We start from the raw sequence: 17,333 nt of genomic DNA, 5'->3' as shown, positions 1-17,333 counted from the left end.
TGAAAAGCAAATCATCTCTCCCCATCCTCCGTTGCAGAGCGTTGGTATGTCGGCCAAGCTGAGCGATTAGGTAGCTTCGCCGCTGATGAGCGAGCCGGTTCTCACAGACCCCTTTCCAGGGGGCGGCAAACCGCCGAAGCAATATCGTGATGTAACAATGAATCAACCCAACCATTCCCTCTAATCTAGCCCTGTTCCTGCAGTCTCTTCTCCTTCTGGGTCTTCGAGGCATTCATATGGGCAACCTGCTGCGCGGCAAGTGCCGCGTACGCCGCCTTCTCCCTCTTGAGGATGCCGGCCGTGCCGACGGCAACGCTCTGGACGCGGTCGATGCGTCGGCTGATCCTCTCAAACATCTCCTCGGCGCGCTCGCTCTCGAGGCGGCCCGCCTCGACGACGGCGGCCACGGCCTCCTCCTGGTACCTGAGGGAGCGGCCCGCGAGGCCGTGGGACTCGTTGATGTAGATGGCAAGGTCCTTCGGGCTGGCGCCGTCCTCGAGCGGCTGCCGCTCGGTCATCCTGGCGTGCTCGTTGCGCAGGGCGGCGGCGTGCTGCAGCTTGTCGCGGGCGCGCCGGTGGTGCTGGGCGATCTGCGCGGCGAGGGAGGACAGGCGCGTCTCGGCGGCCGTCTCGGCGACGACCCAGGGGTTCTCGGCCGTGTCACCGGGGGTGTCGTTGGTTTTGGAACCCGCGGCGGCGGCGATGGCCGCGGCTGCTGCTTCCTTGGTGTCTTGGCTCTCCGAGTCACCGCCGGGGAGGGGTGAGCCCTGGTGGATCGGGATAGGGGACGCAGAAGACCAGCCGGCGGCGGCAGTGCCGCTGGGGTCGCCGAAAATGGAAACGGAGTTCCTGAGGCTGTCCGTACGGTTTGAGGGAGGGAGCGTGTTCCGTTTCTCGCCGGCGTCCAAGTTCCTGAGCTGCTTGAGCTGCGCGAAGCCGCCGATGCCTGGATCCATGAAGGAAGGGGGTAGGCGGTCCAGGACGGCCTGAGGAATCACGGGACCCTTGGGCGCGACGGCTCGCTTGGGCTTGGCGCCGCTGCTTTTGACGAGGGAGTTGAGGCGTGGAGTGTATTTGCTCTCGTGGTAGACGGTGGACGGGTCGACCATCGGATCAGGGTGACGGCCGGTCGGGCCCGGGGTGAGATCCTCGACGGCGGAGGCCGGGCGTTTCTGACGTCGAGCGGCGGTAAGGGCCTTGTCGGTGTGAGTAGAACCGCTGCCACCGGCGGCATTGCCGTCGCCAGAGATGACCAAGGTGGCGTTGATACCGCCGGCGCGGACCTTGGCGTCGTGCTTGTCGATGAGGCCCCGGAGGGACCAATGGCGCATGTGGTGTGCGAGGTCTAGGTGCTTGGCGTAGAAGTCGCACTGGGCGCGGCGGCTGTCGTCCTCGAGGGCGCCCGAGTCGAAGCACAGGGAGAGGGCAACGACCTCGTGGGACTTGGGCTCTGTGTTGTTGTGGTAAGCGGCTTCGACAGTCCAGCGGAGCTTGCAGTCGAGGCTCGGGACGTCGACCTCCGCCTCGATGGTGTCGAGAAGGGTGTTGCGGTAGCCGACCGAGACGGTATTGGGGATGCGCTCGACGAGCTTTTGTTTGTACGCGAGGAGCGCCGCGGACATGGAGTCGGGGAGCGTTGGGGTGGGAGACATGGTGCTGGGGGACGCTGGGGCGATCGTGGTGTTCTCCATGTTTGTGGGTTGGTGTGATTAATAACCTGAGGTGAAGTTGGTCGTTTAGTGTTGGTGTCTGTGAGAAGATGAGATGAGTGATCTAGGGTGAGTTGTTTGACCTGGCGATGAGGCTAGAAAATGGAAGGCCAACTTGCCACGTGCCTGCTGTCGGGTTTATCGGTCAGTCTTACATGTGTAGGTTGTAAACCATGTGAAGGTGTGAGCGTGAAGAAGAAATTCAAGGTGAAGCGAGTGAGAGATGATATTGTGGGAGTAGAACCTTTCGCGGATCCATCGGAGCTCCCTTAGGAAGGTGTGCTGAGGAGTCGGGATGTCTGCGTGTAGTTACCCAGCCTGACGCTGTGGTCGATGCCGATATTGGATGAAGCGGTATGGGGTGATTAGACAGAGGTCTCGGCTGCTTGGTCAGGTTGTGTGTCAGGTTAGGCTGTGGTAAGTGGTTTTGTGTTGTAGGGGGCAGATGTCGTCTGTAGGTGAGGTGGTGAGGTGAGTATGAATGCGGCTTAGGAGATGAATGTCTGTGAAGGCATCAACTTAGCTGGATACCGCGGACGAGGTGTGTTCGATCACTACCCTATTCTTATCGCACTTTGTTGGATATTCAGAACCTTCGACTCCGGATTTTGCTTGTTCGTATTCCTGCTTCGGGCGTTGAGTGCTGTCATGAAAACACAACAAGAAGCAGGCTGGTTGTATATCTGGAGAGGCTGTTAGTTCGATGGACAGGAATCGGAGAAAAAAGAGGCTGAGGAATATTCAACATAGGAAGCCGTCTCATGGGAGAGGGAAAAGCCATAGCCTGGGTTCCAGAGACGGCTTCCACCTTCTCGTTGAATATTGCTACATCCGTCGTGTTCCAGAAAACACAAGTTACATCTCAATGCTTACCAACTGTCGTAGCCACTTTCTCCATAGCGTCTCCCCGATCATTGTTCCATTTCGCCTTGATATCACACCACAGAACGAGGCCATCATACCGCCCCTTTGGTGATTAAAAGACACGCTGGACGATCTGGTCTTGATGTCTCTTACAAGGTTGTATTCAGCAAAGCCTCTTGCCAGTGTTTTAGACCTGCTCCTCTTAGATATAATCAAGTATTCAACAAACAGGTTTCAATGGATATTTACAGCGACACACGCGGTATCCAGCATACAGCGCTCGGCATGTTCTGTTACATCGCCTCCTGCGGCTCGCAGCATGTAAACCAATCTCGAGGCCCACCGGACGTCGCTGGTGTTGGCGCCTATTCACTTGGCAGTGGGGAAGAATGCTTGTGTCTTCTTCGATTTTGTGACCGCCTCGGACGGATTATAGAAGAGGCGAGGGTGTGAGGGGGAGCCAGTTGAAGGCTGAATGAAAACAGCACCGAGCACAAAACAACAGCGCGTCGTCACTTTAGACAGGCCTTGTGCCTTGTCGTAGTTGCAGATCCAAATCAAACTCGGAGCACGGTACCAAGGTCTTGAGCTCCGCGGCACATAGGACGTCGGCGCTTGGTTGCAAGTGGTTGTAACTGCAGAACAGCAGACGGAGGAGCTACCCACTAGTCAAGTTGACATGCACCGCTTTCACATTACAGTATCCCGACAGCCCGGCCTCCCCCAGTTCTCTCCCAATGCCACTCTGCTTCACTCCGCCAAACGGCACCCTAAAGTCGGAGTCGTTGCTGCTGTTTACCCACACCATGCCGGCCTCGATCTCTCTCGCAACGCGGTGCGCCCTCGCCAGGTCCGTGGTGAACACCGCGGCGCCCAGCCCGTACACCGAGTCGTTGGCCATTTCCAGCGCCTCCTCCTCGGTGCGGAACTTCACGACGGTGGCACACGGTCCGAATATCTCCTCGCGGTAGACCCGCATCGACGTCTTCACGTCCGTAAACACAGTCGGCTGCACGAAGAAGCCCTTTCCCGATGCCTGCGGGGCCGGAGCACCGCCCATGGCGATCGTCGCGCCTTCGTCCTTTGCTGACTGGACATACTCCAAGACACGGTCGTACTGTGCACGAGTGATCTGCGGCCCTTGGTAGGTAGCTTCGTCGAAGGGGTCACCGACGACAGAAATGTCGCGGACTTTTGCGGTGAACTTTGCGATAAACGCGTCGTAGACATCTTCATGGACAAGGATGCGCGAGGTCGCCGTGCAGACTTGTCCCTGGTTGCTCATGATACCCTCATGCGACCACTTGGCCGCCTGGTCGAGGTCGGCGTCGTGGAAGACGATCAGTGGCGACTTGCCACCGGTCTCGAGCGTGATGTTCTTCAGAGTGCCGGCGGCGAGCTTCATAATCTCCCTACCCGTGGTCGTACTACCAGTGAAGGCAAGCTTGTCGACCCCCGGGTGTCTAGCAAGGGCAGCGCCAGCGTCGTGGCCGTATCCATTCAGCACATTAATCACACCAGGAGGAAATCCGGCCTCCTTGATCAGCCGGGCAACATACAACATGGAAAGCGGCGTCTGCTCAGCCAGCTTCAACACAACTGTATTGCCACAGCTCAGCGCGGGCCCCAACTTCCAGGCACTCATACACAAGGGGTAGTTCCAGGGAATGATTTGACCACACACCCCGAGCGGCTCCTTAATCGTGTACGCCAGCTTGTCCGGACCGAGGTCCATCGTCTGGCCGTGAATCTTGTCGGCATACCCGGCATAGTAGCGAATGACCTCTGAAAAATGCGGCACGTCGTAATCGCGACACACCGAGTAGGGTTTGCCGTTGTCGAGGGTCTCAATGGTGGCCAGAGTTTCCAGGTTGGCGTCGACAAGGTCCGCAAGTTTCATCATCAGGTACCCGCGGTCGGTGCCGGAGATACGCTTCCACGAGGGATGCTGGAAAGCGGCACGCGCGGCGGCGACGGCGCTATCGACATCTTCGGGTGTGGCGGCAGAGACGGAGCAAATGTCCTCCTCGTCGCTACGCCGAGTCAGCACAGAAAGCCGCGCGAAAACAACAGACGATGACAGCCTCACAATGGGTTGGTGGTGGTCAGTGTTTGGCCGCTGGAACTCTGGACAAAGGCATTGTTGATAAAGAGGCCGAGGGGCTGGGACCATGTCCTGCCGTTCGGGGCCGTCAGCTCGGCGGTGGTCCAGCGGCAGGGCGACGTCGCGAAGGCACGATTGGCAGACGCAACGAGGACTCTCGGCCGCGTCCGGCAAGATAGTCGGGTCACCCCGGCCACAGCACGCAGGGCCAGGTGGCGGACCTGGTCGGATGCAACGGGGCGGGAAAAGGTGGACATGGTTGGCGAGAACGAGAGGGGACGACGGGGTGAGGTCGTCGGCGAATGCGCGCAAGGCGCCGATTTGGGCAAGACACGGTGCGGGGTAGAATGGGCCAAGATCCCGATCGTACCTGGTAATTAAGGTGTCCCCTCTTTTTCTTTTCTTTTCTTTTTCTTTCTCTTATTTTTCCCGCTCTCTCAGGTCCCTTGGTGTTCTCACACCCCCCTCCCCCGCCGCGGTTTCGGGGCTTGCCTTTCGATTCGCGATTGTGGGAGCCGGCACCAACGACGCAGCGAATCTCGGGAAGAGTGAAAATGTAAGGCAAGCTAAGGCAGCCCCGTAGCTTATCGGGGGCGGTCGGTAGGTTGGTGGGTGCGGGTTGGGTGTCAAAGGTGTGCCACCCTCACACACCCTCTTGCTACCCTACCTGAATTGCCAAAAGCAAAAAAAAAAAAAAAAAAAAAAAAACCAGAGGGAAAAGGGACGGCCCAGGGACGGGCGGCTTTGGACCGGTACATGGCAAGGGACGTGCCACAGTCAGGACGATGTACCTCTACTTGGGGAACCCTCGAAGGAGTTAGAAGAACAGTGATCGGAGAAGACGGCCGGGCCCGTGTGAGCCTCTCTCGTCGTCCGAGCAAAGGGGAGGAGGAGAAGAAGGAGGAGAAGACGAAGAAGAAGAGTGGTGGAAGCAATAAACATAATCAGCGCATCCCTTGAGCAACCTCCTCCGCAACCTTGGAAGTCGCAAGCAGGCGCCAGAAGTGCCTGACGGAAACGTCTGGGCCCAACATGACCCTCCCATTACGAGGTAAGCTCAAGCTTGACGCAATAACCTGCCAGGCGGGCCGACGGGGGGCTGCGACGGCGAAACGCCTTGCCAAGCCATGCGGCTGTGATGTGATGTCCAACAGGACTCCCGGGGTGTCCCGAACGGGCGTGTCTCGCGGTTGTCGCTTCGTTTGTGGCAGCGTCGGATTCGTAACTTACATAGTATATCTCGTCGGCCCAGCCGCCATGTCCGTCAACCTCCCACGATGGCACCGAGTCAAGGGGCCACCCACCCCCTAAACCTCAAGAAGCCCTGCCAAAGATCAATGCAGACGGGGCGCTGTAGAAGAAGGCCAAGAAATAGATTCAAAGGCAAATATCCAGGAATAGTAGCAGAGGGGAGAAAACACAAACTCAAGGTTTTGCAAATGGGCAGTGCCGTCAGCTCGGAGCAGTCCGTTCATTCAATTGCGCAAAACGAGGGAGAGGGGGGGCAGGGGAGGCTAGGGCCGCCGCGGCGATGGGCAGGCAGACAAAGCTACCAGAAGTTCGTCGTCGTTGCCCAAGTGAGGACATTCCGTGTTGGAGGAGGGGGGGGAGAGGGACAGAGTAAGCTTGTTAGGGGCCGAGAGGTGCAGTGTGGCACGAATCGACATTTCCGTGGTGTGTAGGTGGACGTAGGTGTACGGGAAGCGCAAGAGAAGGAAAGAAGAAGAAAAGACGAAGGTGTCAACGTCGTCGGGGACGCAGGGGAGATGCTCGGAGCCTTTGCACTCGAGCGCCCCCTTCCCATTCTGCCAACCATCGGGAAGGAGTACCGAGGGAGACAGACCACATCCCGTCTTCTCCTCCCCCCCCCCTCTAATCTCACCCGTCAACCTGTGCCGGTTTGGGTTGTGGCTCTCGGAAGGGCGCTCCCTCAATTGGTGGGTAGACACACGGCCTGCTGAAAAAGAAAGACGAGCCAACAATCGACCTCCCCGATTCAGCGACACACTCCGATCGGCCGCGCCTCGATACCGAACGGGCAGAGGCTAAGGCAACCTGCAAGCCGCAAATCTGAGCAGCCATCTTGCAGCTCGAACGTCGAACATCCAACATTGAACTTTGACTGCGCTTACTCGCCCGTTGCAGCAGCAGAAGCAGAAGCAGAAGCAGTAGAAGCAGCAATGCATCAGCAAATGCAGAGTGCTGCTGGCTGCAAGTGTAAATGACGGGGGGACGCGGTAGTTTAGACTGTGAGGTGCACGGAGTTTTGTCCACCCTGGATAGTGGGGGGAGTGCCATGACCAACCCGTACCCGCACTCCACCTGCCGTTTCCCCGTTTTCCCGTTCCCCGTTTCCCGTTTCCCGTCTCTCGTCTCCCCCCCCCTTCCCGTCTCCCAGGCGCTCCTTCCGGCTCTTTTCGTCAGACCCTGAACCGTGTCAGGTCACCACAAAACACCAAAGCGCCCTTTCCCTCACCTTTGCCAAAGTACGTACCTCGGCTCGGTGAAGCCAGTTACCCGATTGGGTAACAGAGTCTCTCTCCACCAATTTTGCGCACCAATGCCCGCCAAAGACGACCACGCAGGATTTTTAGTATGAACGCCCGACAGGAAAAAACAGAACCACCCGGCCTCACGCCGCTTGGGCCGCAGTTTGACTCGTCGAATAAGCAAGAGGTGCGCACTTGGCAGAGGCAGGCGAACTCGCATGCGCCCCATCCCCCACCCCTGCTTGACCTTTCCGCTGTCGTAGTGAACCAAACACGCGGTTTGGGGGCCACATCGAATAAAGCTGTCGGCTAGCGCGACAAGTCCGACGCCGTCGTTGGGGGCGCTGAGTCGGTTACAAACGACTACTTCTTTCCCGTCCAGCAAAAAAAGGGGGAGGGGGGAGCTGTGCGAGTTATGGGTGTGCGTGTGTGTGCGTGTGTGTGTGTGACGTGGCGGACGCTCTGCCAAGTTGCAAACTTCGCAAACTGGACCTTAGTCAAGGCGTGAGACACGTTGCCGGCAACTTCCCAGATTCCCTTTGGCAATTTGTCGAGAGGAGTCGGCAGTGTCACTTTGAGGATGCCCTCTCTGGGCGGGTTGAGCAATCGCCGCGGCCGCGTGTGGTGGGGGATGGGACCGGCCACGGTCGTCGTCGATCATGGGCACGACACCGACGGTGATGTGATGGATGGATGGATGGATGGACGGATGACTTGCATTTGTGGCATAAGCTGACTTGCCCCGGCGGCAGCTCGCAAACGAGGCACATCCTCGTCGTCCGGCATTGGCTCGCAATCGTCCAGTCTCTCTCTTTCTCTCCCTCTGCCCCCCCCCCCCCCCCCGTTGACGCACCTCGTAGCAACACGCCCCTCCGCCTCACTTCAGGTCCCCCCACGCCATGGGCTCTGCGCCATGTTCTCGTCATCGCCGCTGGCCCCCAAAGACCAAAGCCAAGGTTGTGCCCCGAGGAGCCCGCCATGTCATGTCAGCTCGAACATCGAACCCGCTATTGCTTTTTTCGCGTCCAACGCACGTCTGTCAAGTTGATGTCTGTAGCTAGCAAATACGAGTACGTAGCCTGCCATCTTGTCTCTACTTTTGCTGTCCACAAGGGCAGTCTCTTCGGGGAGGGGTAGAGTGGCTACAATACAAACGGCTTGTTGAAAAAAAAGAGGGAAAACCCCGGGAAAAAAAGACACACACTAGACTAAGACGTTTTGTACAAGCTCGACACAACCCAAAACACCTAGCTCAAAGCATATCGGTGGCGGCCAAACGGTCCTATTCCGACTCGCTCCCGCTTCCTCATCTCCGTCTTCATAGTCATGAACCAAGAATCAAAATGAAAAAATAAAGAACCAAAAAATAGATCAAGACATAAATCCAACGCTGTGGAAAAGTTGATTTGGTCGGACCGAGTCCGAGAGGAGTCGGCTAGACGACCGCCCCCCCCCCCCCCCCCCCCCCCCCCCCCCCCTCTCTGTTGTAGCTGTTTACTGTTTCTTTTCAGACTCCCCATCTGTGCCCATGCAGCCAACTCCTGTGACAACCCATGAGATGAAATAAATGGACAAGAAAAAAGCACGTGCGTCGGTCGCCCAACTATGCGATTCTTTGAAGTAGCCGAGCCCCAAAGTCCCATTTTGAAAAACCGCTTCTCCCCTCCCCGTTTCCCTGTCTTCTTTCCTATTATAATCTGTATTTGTATAGTCGCCAACGAGTTCGAACGGTGAAACGAAGTGGGTATAAACTTGGTAGCGAGTGTCGATGTAGATAAAACGCGTCGAATTCCAAAAACAAGAAAACCCCCCAAACAATGAACACCTTTCTGTCGTGCTTTCTACCGCGGCCCGCCGTCGTGACCATGATGGCCGTGATGACCCGGCGGGCCTGCGATCCTGCTCGCAAACCCCGTCTCGTGGGGAACGCGGGTGTAACTGGGGTACAAGGGACCCCCGGCACTCGCACCCGGCCCTGCATCCGGTCCAGAGTACGAGCCTTCCATTACTCGAAGAGGGGGCAACCTCTCTCCCCCCGGTGTCGTCGATGGGGGCCGCTGCTGCATCATACCGTATGCCGGAGCCTGCAAGGGCGGCAGGTTACCCGCCTGTGGAACAGGAGTGCCGTACGACGGCATCGAAAACTCGGGCGTCTGGGCCGATTCGGTTCGTCGCCGTCGGGTCGGTCGTTCCACCGAGGACGCCTCGCTCGATGCGTAACCATGCTGCTGAGACTGATGGGGTAGCATGGGAGCTTGCGTTAGCGGACTAGTCTCCGCCATGGACCCTCCGCTCCTCGAGAACGTTGGGCTCGGAGGCCCGTTCGCCATATCGCTAAGCGGCGTCCGCAGAACCACGTCTCGCAGCCGGTTCCGTTCGTCCCTGTAAAAGTCCCTCTCCTGGGTCATGTCCCGGAGTCTGACCTCCAGGTCGCGACTCCTCTGCTCCAGCTTTTGCAAGTTGGCAATCTGTTCCTGATCCCTCTCTTTCTTCCTCTGCCTGAACCGTGCCGAGGCCCCGGCGTTTCGTTGCCGCTTCTCGTCGGCCTGTTTCGAGGCCTGGTGAACGTCCACTGGTATGAGAATGCCGCCCTCCTCTCCCGGAAGTCTGACTACCATTCCACCTTCCGCCTTCGTCACGTCAGACCGCAGGCTTTGGTATAGAGACGTTCCGGCGCCAGGGGTGGACCAGACGGGAACGCCGGGCGATTGTGGGGGAGGGAAACCTTGGCCGGGAGGCAACATCGGCTGACCTGGATACTCGGGTCCCCTGCCGTGAGGGTCTCGTGCCATGGGAGGCAGCTGGGGTCGTTCGGGATTTCCGGACGGCATGTGTCCAATCATGGGCTGGGACATGGTCCGTGATGGCGTTGTCAGCGGCCCCATTCCTGCTGATGGAGGACCATGGGCCGGTGGACCAGAGAACGGGTGGCCGGCAGCTGTACGAAGAGGCTCCGAGGGTCCGTCGTCGCCCGGGTAGGGCCGCTTTGCCCGCGGAGGCATAAAATGGGTTTGGTGTGGCTCGTGGCCCCTCATGCTCGCCTGGCTCATACTCGCAGCGCGGGTCTCTCTTGGGCTCAGAATCTGCCTTGGAGCACCCATGGAGGGAAAGGGGAAACCGGTCTTGGGCGAGTTGTGTTCCGACGGTGTGTAGCCGAGAGGCGTCGTTGCCGGATGGCCGGCTGGTGTGACGGGCTGGGACCCCAAAGGACCGTGGCTCTGGTATGTGTACTGACGATCGCCAGGTGTGCCGTACTGCCTCGGAGGCATACCAAAAGGCGAGGTTTGAGCATCGGATCCTCGGGGTTGTGATGATTCGCCAGCGGAGCCCTCCGATTGCGCTTCGTTGATCAGTCCCTTGATGCCCAATGATCGTGGGCCATAAAGATGTCTCTCGCTAGCTGCGGGGGTCGTGACAGCATCTTGAGACCCCGGGCTGTCTCGGGCTTGAGGACTCCGCTGGGAGCTGAAAGGAGCTCGAGGCGGTGACTGCGTTGGTGCTTGCGTGGTAGTGTGAGGTGCAGGTCCCCTCTGTGACATCGAGACCTGATCCCCTACACTCTCCCAGCCTTGAGGGCCCGGGCATTGGCCGTCCTGGCCAGTACTCGAAGCCGAACGGTAGTCCGGATCTGGAACTGAGGTCGGCTGCTCGGATGCTTGCGTGTTGTCGGGCCCAGATTGTCGGGGTGCAGTCAGGAAGCTCGTCTGTGCGTTGTCGCCCTCCCTAGCCTCGCGGCTACGTTGAGGATGTTGCCCAGAAAACCGGACTGCTGCTGAGACCGCCAGGTTGCCGGCTTGGGTGGGACTATTTGGGTCGAAGCCAACAGTCCCGAGCTCTAGACGTGAAAATGGGTTAGGTTTTCAGGTTGAAAGCTTCGCCGACGGCCACAAATGAAGCCGCTCGATGAAGGTCTCGAGAAGCCCGGTGCTGGATGGATTTGACTTGATCAGACTAGCACCTGGGGTGGACTCGGAGACTGCTCCAGAGAGGGAGAGAGACTGGTTGCTTTTTGTCGATGGAGACGAGATGGCGTCCCTGATGTCGACGTCCTCAAAAGAAGATGGCGATGGAATGTTGTTGCAGGGAGAAGTTCTTGGATGGCCACAGGAAGACCGTGTGGGAGGTGGGAAGTTGGTGGAGGCTGGCTGTGCTGATCAGGATTAGATGCGGTGACAGGGTGTGTGAAATAAGATGCAGCCGAAACGGACCACTCAAGACATCCGAACCGCCTTCCAGGCAATGAATGGCGGAGGGGAACCTCAGGCACTAGATGACGACTGGATCTACTTACTGGAAATAGCCAGGGCAGACGTGCTGGCCTTACGATAATTTCCACCACAAGTTGCTTTAGCCAAGAGGCTGTCGTATCGAAACCAGTTTGGTCAGTCAGCGTACTCGATATGACCGTTGTAGAGCGAGGACCAAGCAGCGTCGAGATGAGATAAGTCGTCGGGCTCTGTTGTTGAAGTAGCAGATTTGGTTGCAGTCCTCTCTCGAGTGTCGACGAAACGTTGGCAGGGTATGGTGACCAAAGAAGGGATTGGACTGGGTGAGAAGGCAGAATAGAAAGGATTGATGAGGACTCTCGTAGGTTTGGTATGCTCAGATGTAACCGTTCTTCATCACACGACAGAGACTATCAGACAAGGTCGGGAGGAGCCAGGTCTATTTGATTTTTTTCTCAGAGCTGCCCTAGCGTAGTTGTCCCATGGCGGCATAGCGTTCTTATCGAACCCTGGCAACTGGCCGGGGAGCGAACGAGCTTAAGATGCATGGGGGTGTGCTGGTGGAGGAGAAGGAGGAGGAAGAGGAGGAAGAGGAGGATGAACGGTGACATGGATATGGATACAGGTTGAAGCTGTTGGGTTGTGGTGGAAGTTTGGCTGGCCGGGGTGCATGGGAAGATGAGAAACACCCAGGGGGGTATCCCCAGTCTCGGCGCCAGAAGGTGCTCAGACAATGACAGGGCTTAGTCGACCGGTGGCTCTCGTTCGGGTCCAAAGACAAGTCACGGTACAAGACCCTTGCTGACACCACGGTACCGACGGTCTCGCTGTCTTGTTTGCGTGCCTTGGCTTTGACTTGGGAAGTTTGCCTTTTGTTTTTTTGCTTCTTGTGACATGCCATGCAGAAATACCTTTTTCGAGGAGGGTTAGCCGTGCCTAACGCACAGAGCTAAAAGCTCTCGACTGATGAGCCATTCCGGAACGGCAGCGAAGGCACTGTGATGGTGCTTGCTCGTGGTGCCTCGGTCTTCCCAGCAATGACGGGACGCAAACACACCAAGTATGCTCGGCCGAGACGATGCGGGTGCGGTCTGTCATGAACAAAGGTACAGCGAGATGACGATGCGCTCCGCAACCGTTATTGCGTTAGGGAATCTCCGTGGATGGCAGGGATGGTGGCACTTGTGGCACTCCGCGATGCTCATTACGTGCGTGCCTCGCCATCTCACACGGATGGGTTCGCGTGTGGGTGTATGAGGCACTGACGACCGTTGTCAGCAACAGTCAGATATGCCTAAATAGAGACGAGGGATTGCTCTTACGCCCCAGGAAGGGGTCCTAGTGCATGATGCAGGAATCGGGGAGCTCCCCTCCAACATCACCCTTCTGACCGACTTTGGCAGGCTGAGGAGGAGACAGACGCGGGACGCTGCTGGGCGTTTCCCTCATCTCAATCAGTGGAGCGTGGGAGGGACGAAAATCCAAACCGGCCGGGTTTCGGGGGTCCCTACGCTCGTCCCCGGAGAACAAGGGAAAGGTGTTGTATGTATGGGTGGTGAAGACGGCGTCCTTGGACCAGGCTCATGGAAGCTACTTAGCCACTAGGCCACTTGCCGGCTAGCGTGGTTCGTGGAGACCAAGGTGAGGTGGGCGAGTCGACAAGGTACAGAGCAGCGCGTGTTGTATCCATGGCTGTATCCGGAGTGCGGTGTGGGCGAGGAACGTGGAACGTCCAGGTCCACGGATCCCAGCCAAAGACTTTTTTTTCGTCCCAAAGCCGCCTGCCCGCTGCGGGTAGGATCCAAGGCGGCGTTGTAGAGGATGGGCAGATCGCCGTTGCTGTGCAAATCCATTTATCTCGGCGGTAGCCTATCACACTGTATACAGTATTCATGAGAAGGTTGACAACGGCGGCCCCCAGTCGCATCCGTATCTTTCCCAAAAGCCCAGCTGGGTCATCAGCCTTGGTGAACACTGGCGCACTGGGAGCTGGCTGGCTGGCTGGGCTGGAAACCCCAAGGCTGTCGCGGTGGCTAGTAGTATTAGCGCACAAGTCTTCATGGTGCTTTAAGCATCGAGGATGTCGATTGACAAGTTCCTGGACTAATATCGAATCGGAAAGCCAGAGAAGCAACAGTTGGGGCCAGGAGCGTTCGGCGTAACGGTAGGGCCATGTCGATTCAATTTCCATCTGAACAACGGTGACGTTTGGAATGCCCGTCTGAAGCGGAACTAAAAGCTGCCCTGGTTCGCATGGGTGGCCGAGTGAGGAGGGGTGGAAACTTTGAGCAACGAACTTGTGCAGGCTGGCTTAATGAACGAACCAGCAAGTGTTGGTTGCATCATAGTGTACACATGTGCCTGGCCAAGGTGACGGAGGTCAAGAACAAGGGCCAGAAGCCGTCTCGTTGGACCGACGAAAGACTCGGGTGCTTGACATGCGAGGCCCGATCTCTGTTGCACGCAACGAGTGTGCAGATAATTTGGGCCGCATGTTGTCAAGCACAAGTACCCGTTGACTCGATGGCGAGAGGTCGAAAGAAGTTATGTTCTGAGTCAGATGTTTCACGTCGTGAGGATCGCTCGTCGTCGACAGAGCCGGTGGCTGCCGGGCGGTTGTGTGCAGGTGGGAAACAGGACAAGAGGGACGGTACTCTGTCGTGACTGACATGGCTTGGTAATTAACCCATATGGGGATAGAGAAAAGGGAGCTGGAGGAACCAAGCAGCAGGTAAGTATGAAGAAACAATAGCGGAGCTTGACATGAAGCGGGATGCCGTAGCAGGCGGTACGTCAGACCCCCATGCTGTCTAAGTACTGAGACCCGCGGTTTGGGCTTTGCGGTACATGCAGCTTCGGCGCTGCGGAGTACCTCTACCTAGCGCACCCATCAGCATGTATGTAGTTTATGTATGTATGTATGTTTCTGGTGCCACACCGTGCAGAAGAAAGAGGAGCGCTGCCAGGCACTTGGTATCTGGAATGTGCATTCGTTGCTTCCTGCCATGGGGTCCAGAGTAATCGCTGCCCTTTTCTCAATTTGCTCTCACTCACCTGAGGTGGGCTACGGATACATTGACCTCATCGTCGCGACATGTATCCGCACCTCGAAGCCCAGGGCACTCGCTCATCTCACTTGGCTTGAGCTCCCCGGCACAGAAGCTGAACAGGGCCCGAAGCGAGATTCGGCCCAACGCCATTGGCGGCAGCCATCTTTCTCTCTCTGCCTGTCTCTTGCTCGAAAAGGGTTGGGGAACAACGCTGTATCGCCCGAGGTCTGGGGGCAATGGGCGGAAACCAATGCCGATAGTGTGTGTCCGGAACTGGACCAAAGCCTAAGCAGTCTAACAATCCGAAACTCAAGTCATTGGCGACACCAAAAGAGCTGGCTTCAGCTCTGGTTGGGTGCCGTGCGTCCTTGGACCCTTCCCTTCCGAGGGCTTGGGCGGGCGTGACGTTCTCCGCACCAGTATCCGTTCTCGAGTCGAGAGGGGACGACTTAGGGGGTGTTTTGTTCTTTAGATGGGTAGGAAGCAGTGCCGTGGATTAAGGAAGTTTATTTGATGACGGAATTTCCTTGGAGGGGGCCACCGGCAAAGCTTGCAAGCATCACGGCGTAGGGCAAAACTAGGATGAAGCGAATTGGAGTTGGGGGCGGGAGGGAAATGAACGGACGAAAGAGGATAAGAAGGCTAACTGAGTAATGGCAGTGGTGGCGGCGGAGTGCTGTGCTGTGCCGCCTTCATTCATCGCCAACGCCATACCTCTCTCTGTACATGAATGGCTTCCTGGTCCTTTGATCAACGCCGTGTTCTCTCATCTCCCCGTCCGCGCCCATACTACACACACACACACACACACACACACACTCTCTCTCTCTCTCTCTCTCTCTCTCTCTCTCTCTCTCTCTCTCTCTCTCTCTCTTTTCCACCTCACCCCCCTCATTGCTACCAACCTGCCGTTGGACCGGGCGTGACCTCGACTCATATTTCGCCTACTGTGTCCATATGTGCCCCCTCCCTCATCCCATGGTCGACGCCATGAACCTTCAGCTCCTTCGCCTCACCTCCAACGGCCAAGCCAGACCACGCCATTGCCTGACTTTCTACTGCCGCGGCTTGCCATGTCTTAGAACGGCATCCCATGCTCGCTTCACTAGCAGAAGCAAGACGGGAGGTCAAGGCAGAGCCTAACCCGCCCATCCTTACTCGGAAGGAACGAACACCACTACCGTTGCAAGACGGCCCAAGCCAGCCCGGTCATGCACTACGCGATGCGATGCGATGCGATGCACAGCACAGCACAATAAAGCAAGCAAACCACATCGCATCCATCCATCCCCTCTCGTACCTTACGAGCGAGTGGCACTTGCACATGGACCATCTGGACGTTGGGCACCCATGACGCATCCACCGTTCTTTTGTTCCCCTGTCCCTGACACATCACCCTTCGCCAACCCTCTTTCCCTCTTCTGGGCCCCTCGGTCCACTTGTGTGCTAGAGGTATCCTCAACGGAAACTTCTCCCTCTTCTCGAACTTGCGTTCTTCTGGGCTCCCTGCCTTCCTCTCCACCGCTGGCTGCGACGAGCTTGCCGGGCCCATGAGCAGCTGGGCTAAGAAGCACCTACATACACTACACACTACGTACAGGTATAGCTGAATCCCTGCCGTCTTAGCCCATGCCACCCCGGCCGCACCTCCAACACACGTTTTTGGCTCCTCATTCTCCTCTCGCGGAACACGGGAACTGCCCCTGGCCTGCTCTAACGTCACCGTCACCGTCTTTTCGAGAAGACGACCGGGACTTGTCAAAGTCGATCGCGTCTCATCCATCCCTTCCGCAGCAGGTGTACAACATACCAAACACTACGGATACAGTGGCTCCTGTCCGCGGCGACGATCTGGATCCGGATGGCCAGCGTGCTTCAGACTCATCGGAAATCGACTTGTCACATATCCCCCGTCCGCCTCGGAGTTTGGGGGCACTAAGTTTGATGCCACGCACGCACGCAGCTCGACGAAAGACCATGACAGGTCTCATGCACCAACGACTCCTTGACAGCACAGCGGTGCAGTTGGCGCTCAACGGGCACAAACATGCTTCTGGTCCGCCTCAATTTGTCCAACACTCCCCCGCCTCGCTGACATGCCCGCCTTCTCTTGTTCCCGCAGTCCCTCGCCGGGATCCCCTCAAAGTCCGCGGGCGCAACAGTCACCTGAGTCGCCGTCCATCGTCTTTTCAGAGTCGAGCAGTCCAACCTTACCCTCTACCATGAGTCGCTCCATGTTAGCCCTACAGATACAGGCATTTCCGTTCCGTGACCGTCAAAGGCGGTCAGTTGACGTGCAAAGTTTAACCCCCCAAACCGTGCAAGCTAGCAGACCGATGGTCTGTTGAGATCCACACTAAGACGCACGCCGCATCCACACATGCGCTTCATGGAAACTTATTGCACGCATCACATCGAAGCGGGTGGGTTTGGTCTGCCTGAGCGGGCTGGCCATGCCATGGGTGCTCACCACCTTCTTCTGATCCCTCCCGCTGCATCATCTCAAGATCCTCGTCCAGACCATGCCATGCCATGCCATGCAAGCCCTGCCTCCCGACCTCCTGGAACACCATTCCCGCGCAGCCACGGTCGCTCCTACTGGATCGATGTCGGACAAAAGGACTCGTTGGGACGTGGCAGCGAAGACACGCCCCCATCGGTGGGCCACCAGCAGAGATGGCCACATCTTGCGTGCATCTCAGCCCACTGTGGACGGGATGCTTACTTCGGTAACGCATCGCCGAGTACCTCATCAACCGCTGTCAGACCTCGAGAGTCCCCGAGAGTGTGCGCTGGGCCATGGCTGAGAAGCTCCAACAACAACACCCGCTCGTGGTTGGACACGACATTGCCGCAAAAAGCAGACAATCGACGCTCTGCCTACTATACCC

General features: G+C 57.6%; 3 protein-coding genes across 3 annotated transcripts; all 3 read right to left on the bottom strand.

Annotated features, from left to right (window-relative positions):
* Window positions 1-185: 185 nt before the first annotated feature.
* ColSpa_08090 (uncharacterized protein) lies at window positions 186-1,691 on the bottom strand (the record flags this gene model as incomplete). The annotated part of the gene is made up of 1 exon (XM_049274302.1): window positions 186-1,691. One exon carries the CDS (start codon window positions 1,689-1,691, stop codon window positions 186-188), a length of 1,506 nt encoding a protein of 501 aa, XP_049130259.1.
* A 1,540-nt stretch (window positions 1,692-3,231) lies between these two features.
* ColSpa_08089 (aldehyde dehydrogenase) lies at window positions 3,232-4,934 on the bottom strand (the record flags this gene model as incomplete). Its single annotated transcript, XM_049274301.1, has 2 exons — window positions 3,232-4,606; window positions 4,663-4,934. 2 exons carry the CDS (start codon window positions 4,932-4,934, stop codon window positions 3,232-3,234), a joined length of 1,647 nt encoding a protein of 548 aa, XP_049130258.1.
* A 4,073-nt stretch (window positions 4,935-9,007) lies between these two features.
* Window positions 9,008-10,705, bottom strand: ColSpa_08088 (uncharacterized protein; the record flags this gene model as incomplete). The annotated part of the gene is made up of 1 exon (XM_049274300.1): window positions 9,008-10,705. The coding sequence occupies one exon, from the start codon at window positions 10,703-10,705 to the stop codon at window positions 9,008-9,010; it is 1,698 nt and encodes a 565-aa protein (XP_049130257.1).
* Window positions 10,706-17,333: the final 6,628 nt, after the last annotated feature.

The sequence above is a fragment of the Colletotrichum spaethianum genome, assembly GCF_022836535.1.
Source record: "Colletotrichum spaethianum MAFF 239500 DNA, contig21, whole genome shotgun sequence".
Taxonomy (NCBI): domain Eukaryota; kingdom Fungi; phylum Ascomycota; class Sordariomycetes; order Glomerellales; family Glomerellaceae; genus Colletotrichum; species Colletotrichum spaethianum.
This window is presented reverse-complemented; position numbering and strand designations above follow the sequence as displayed.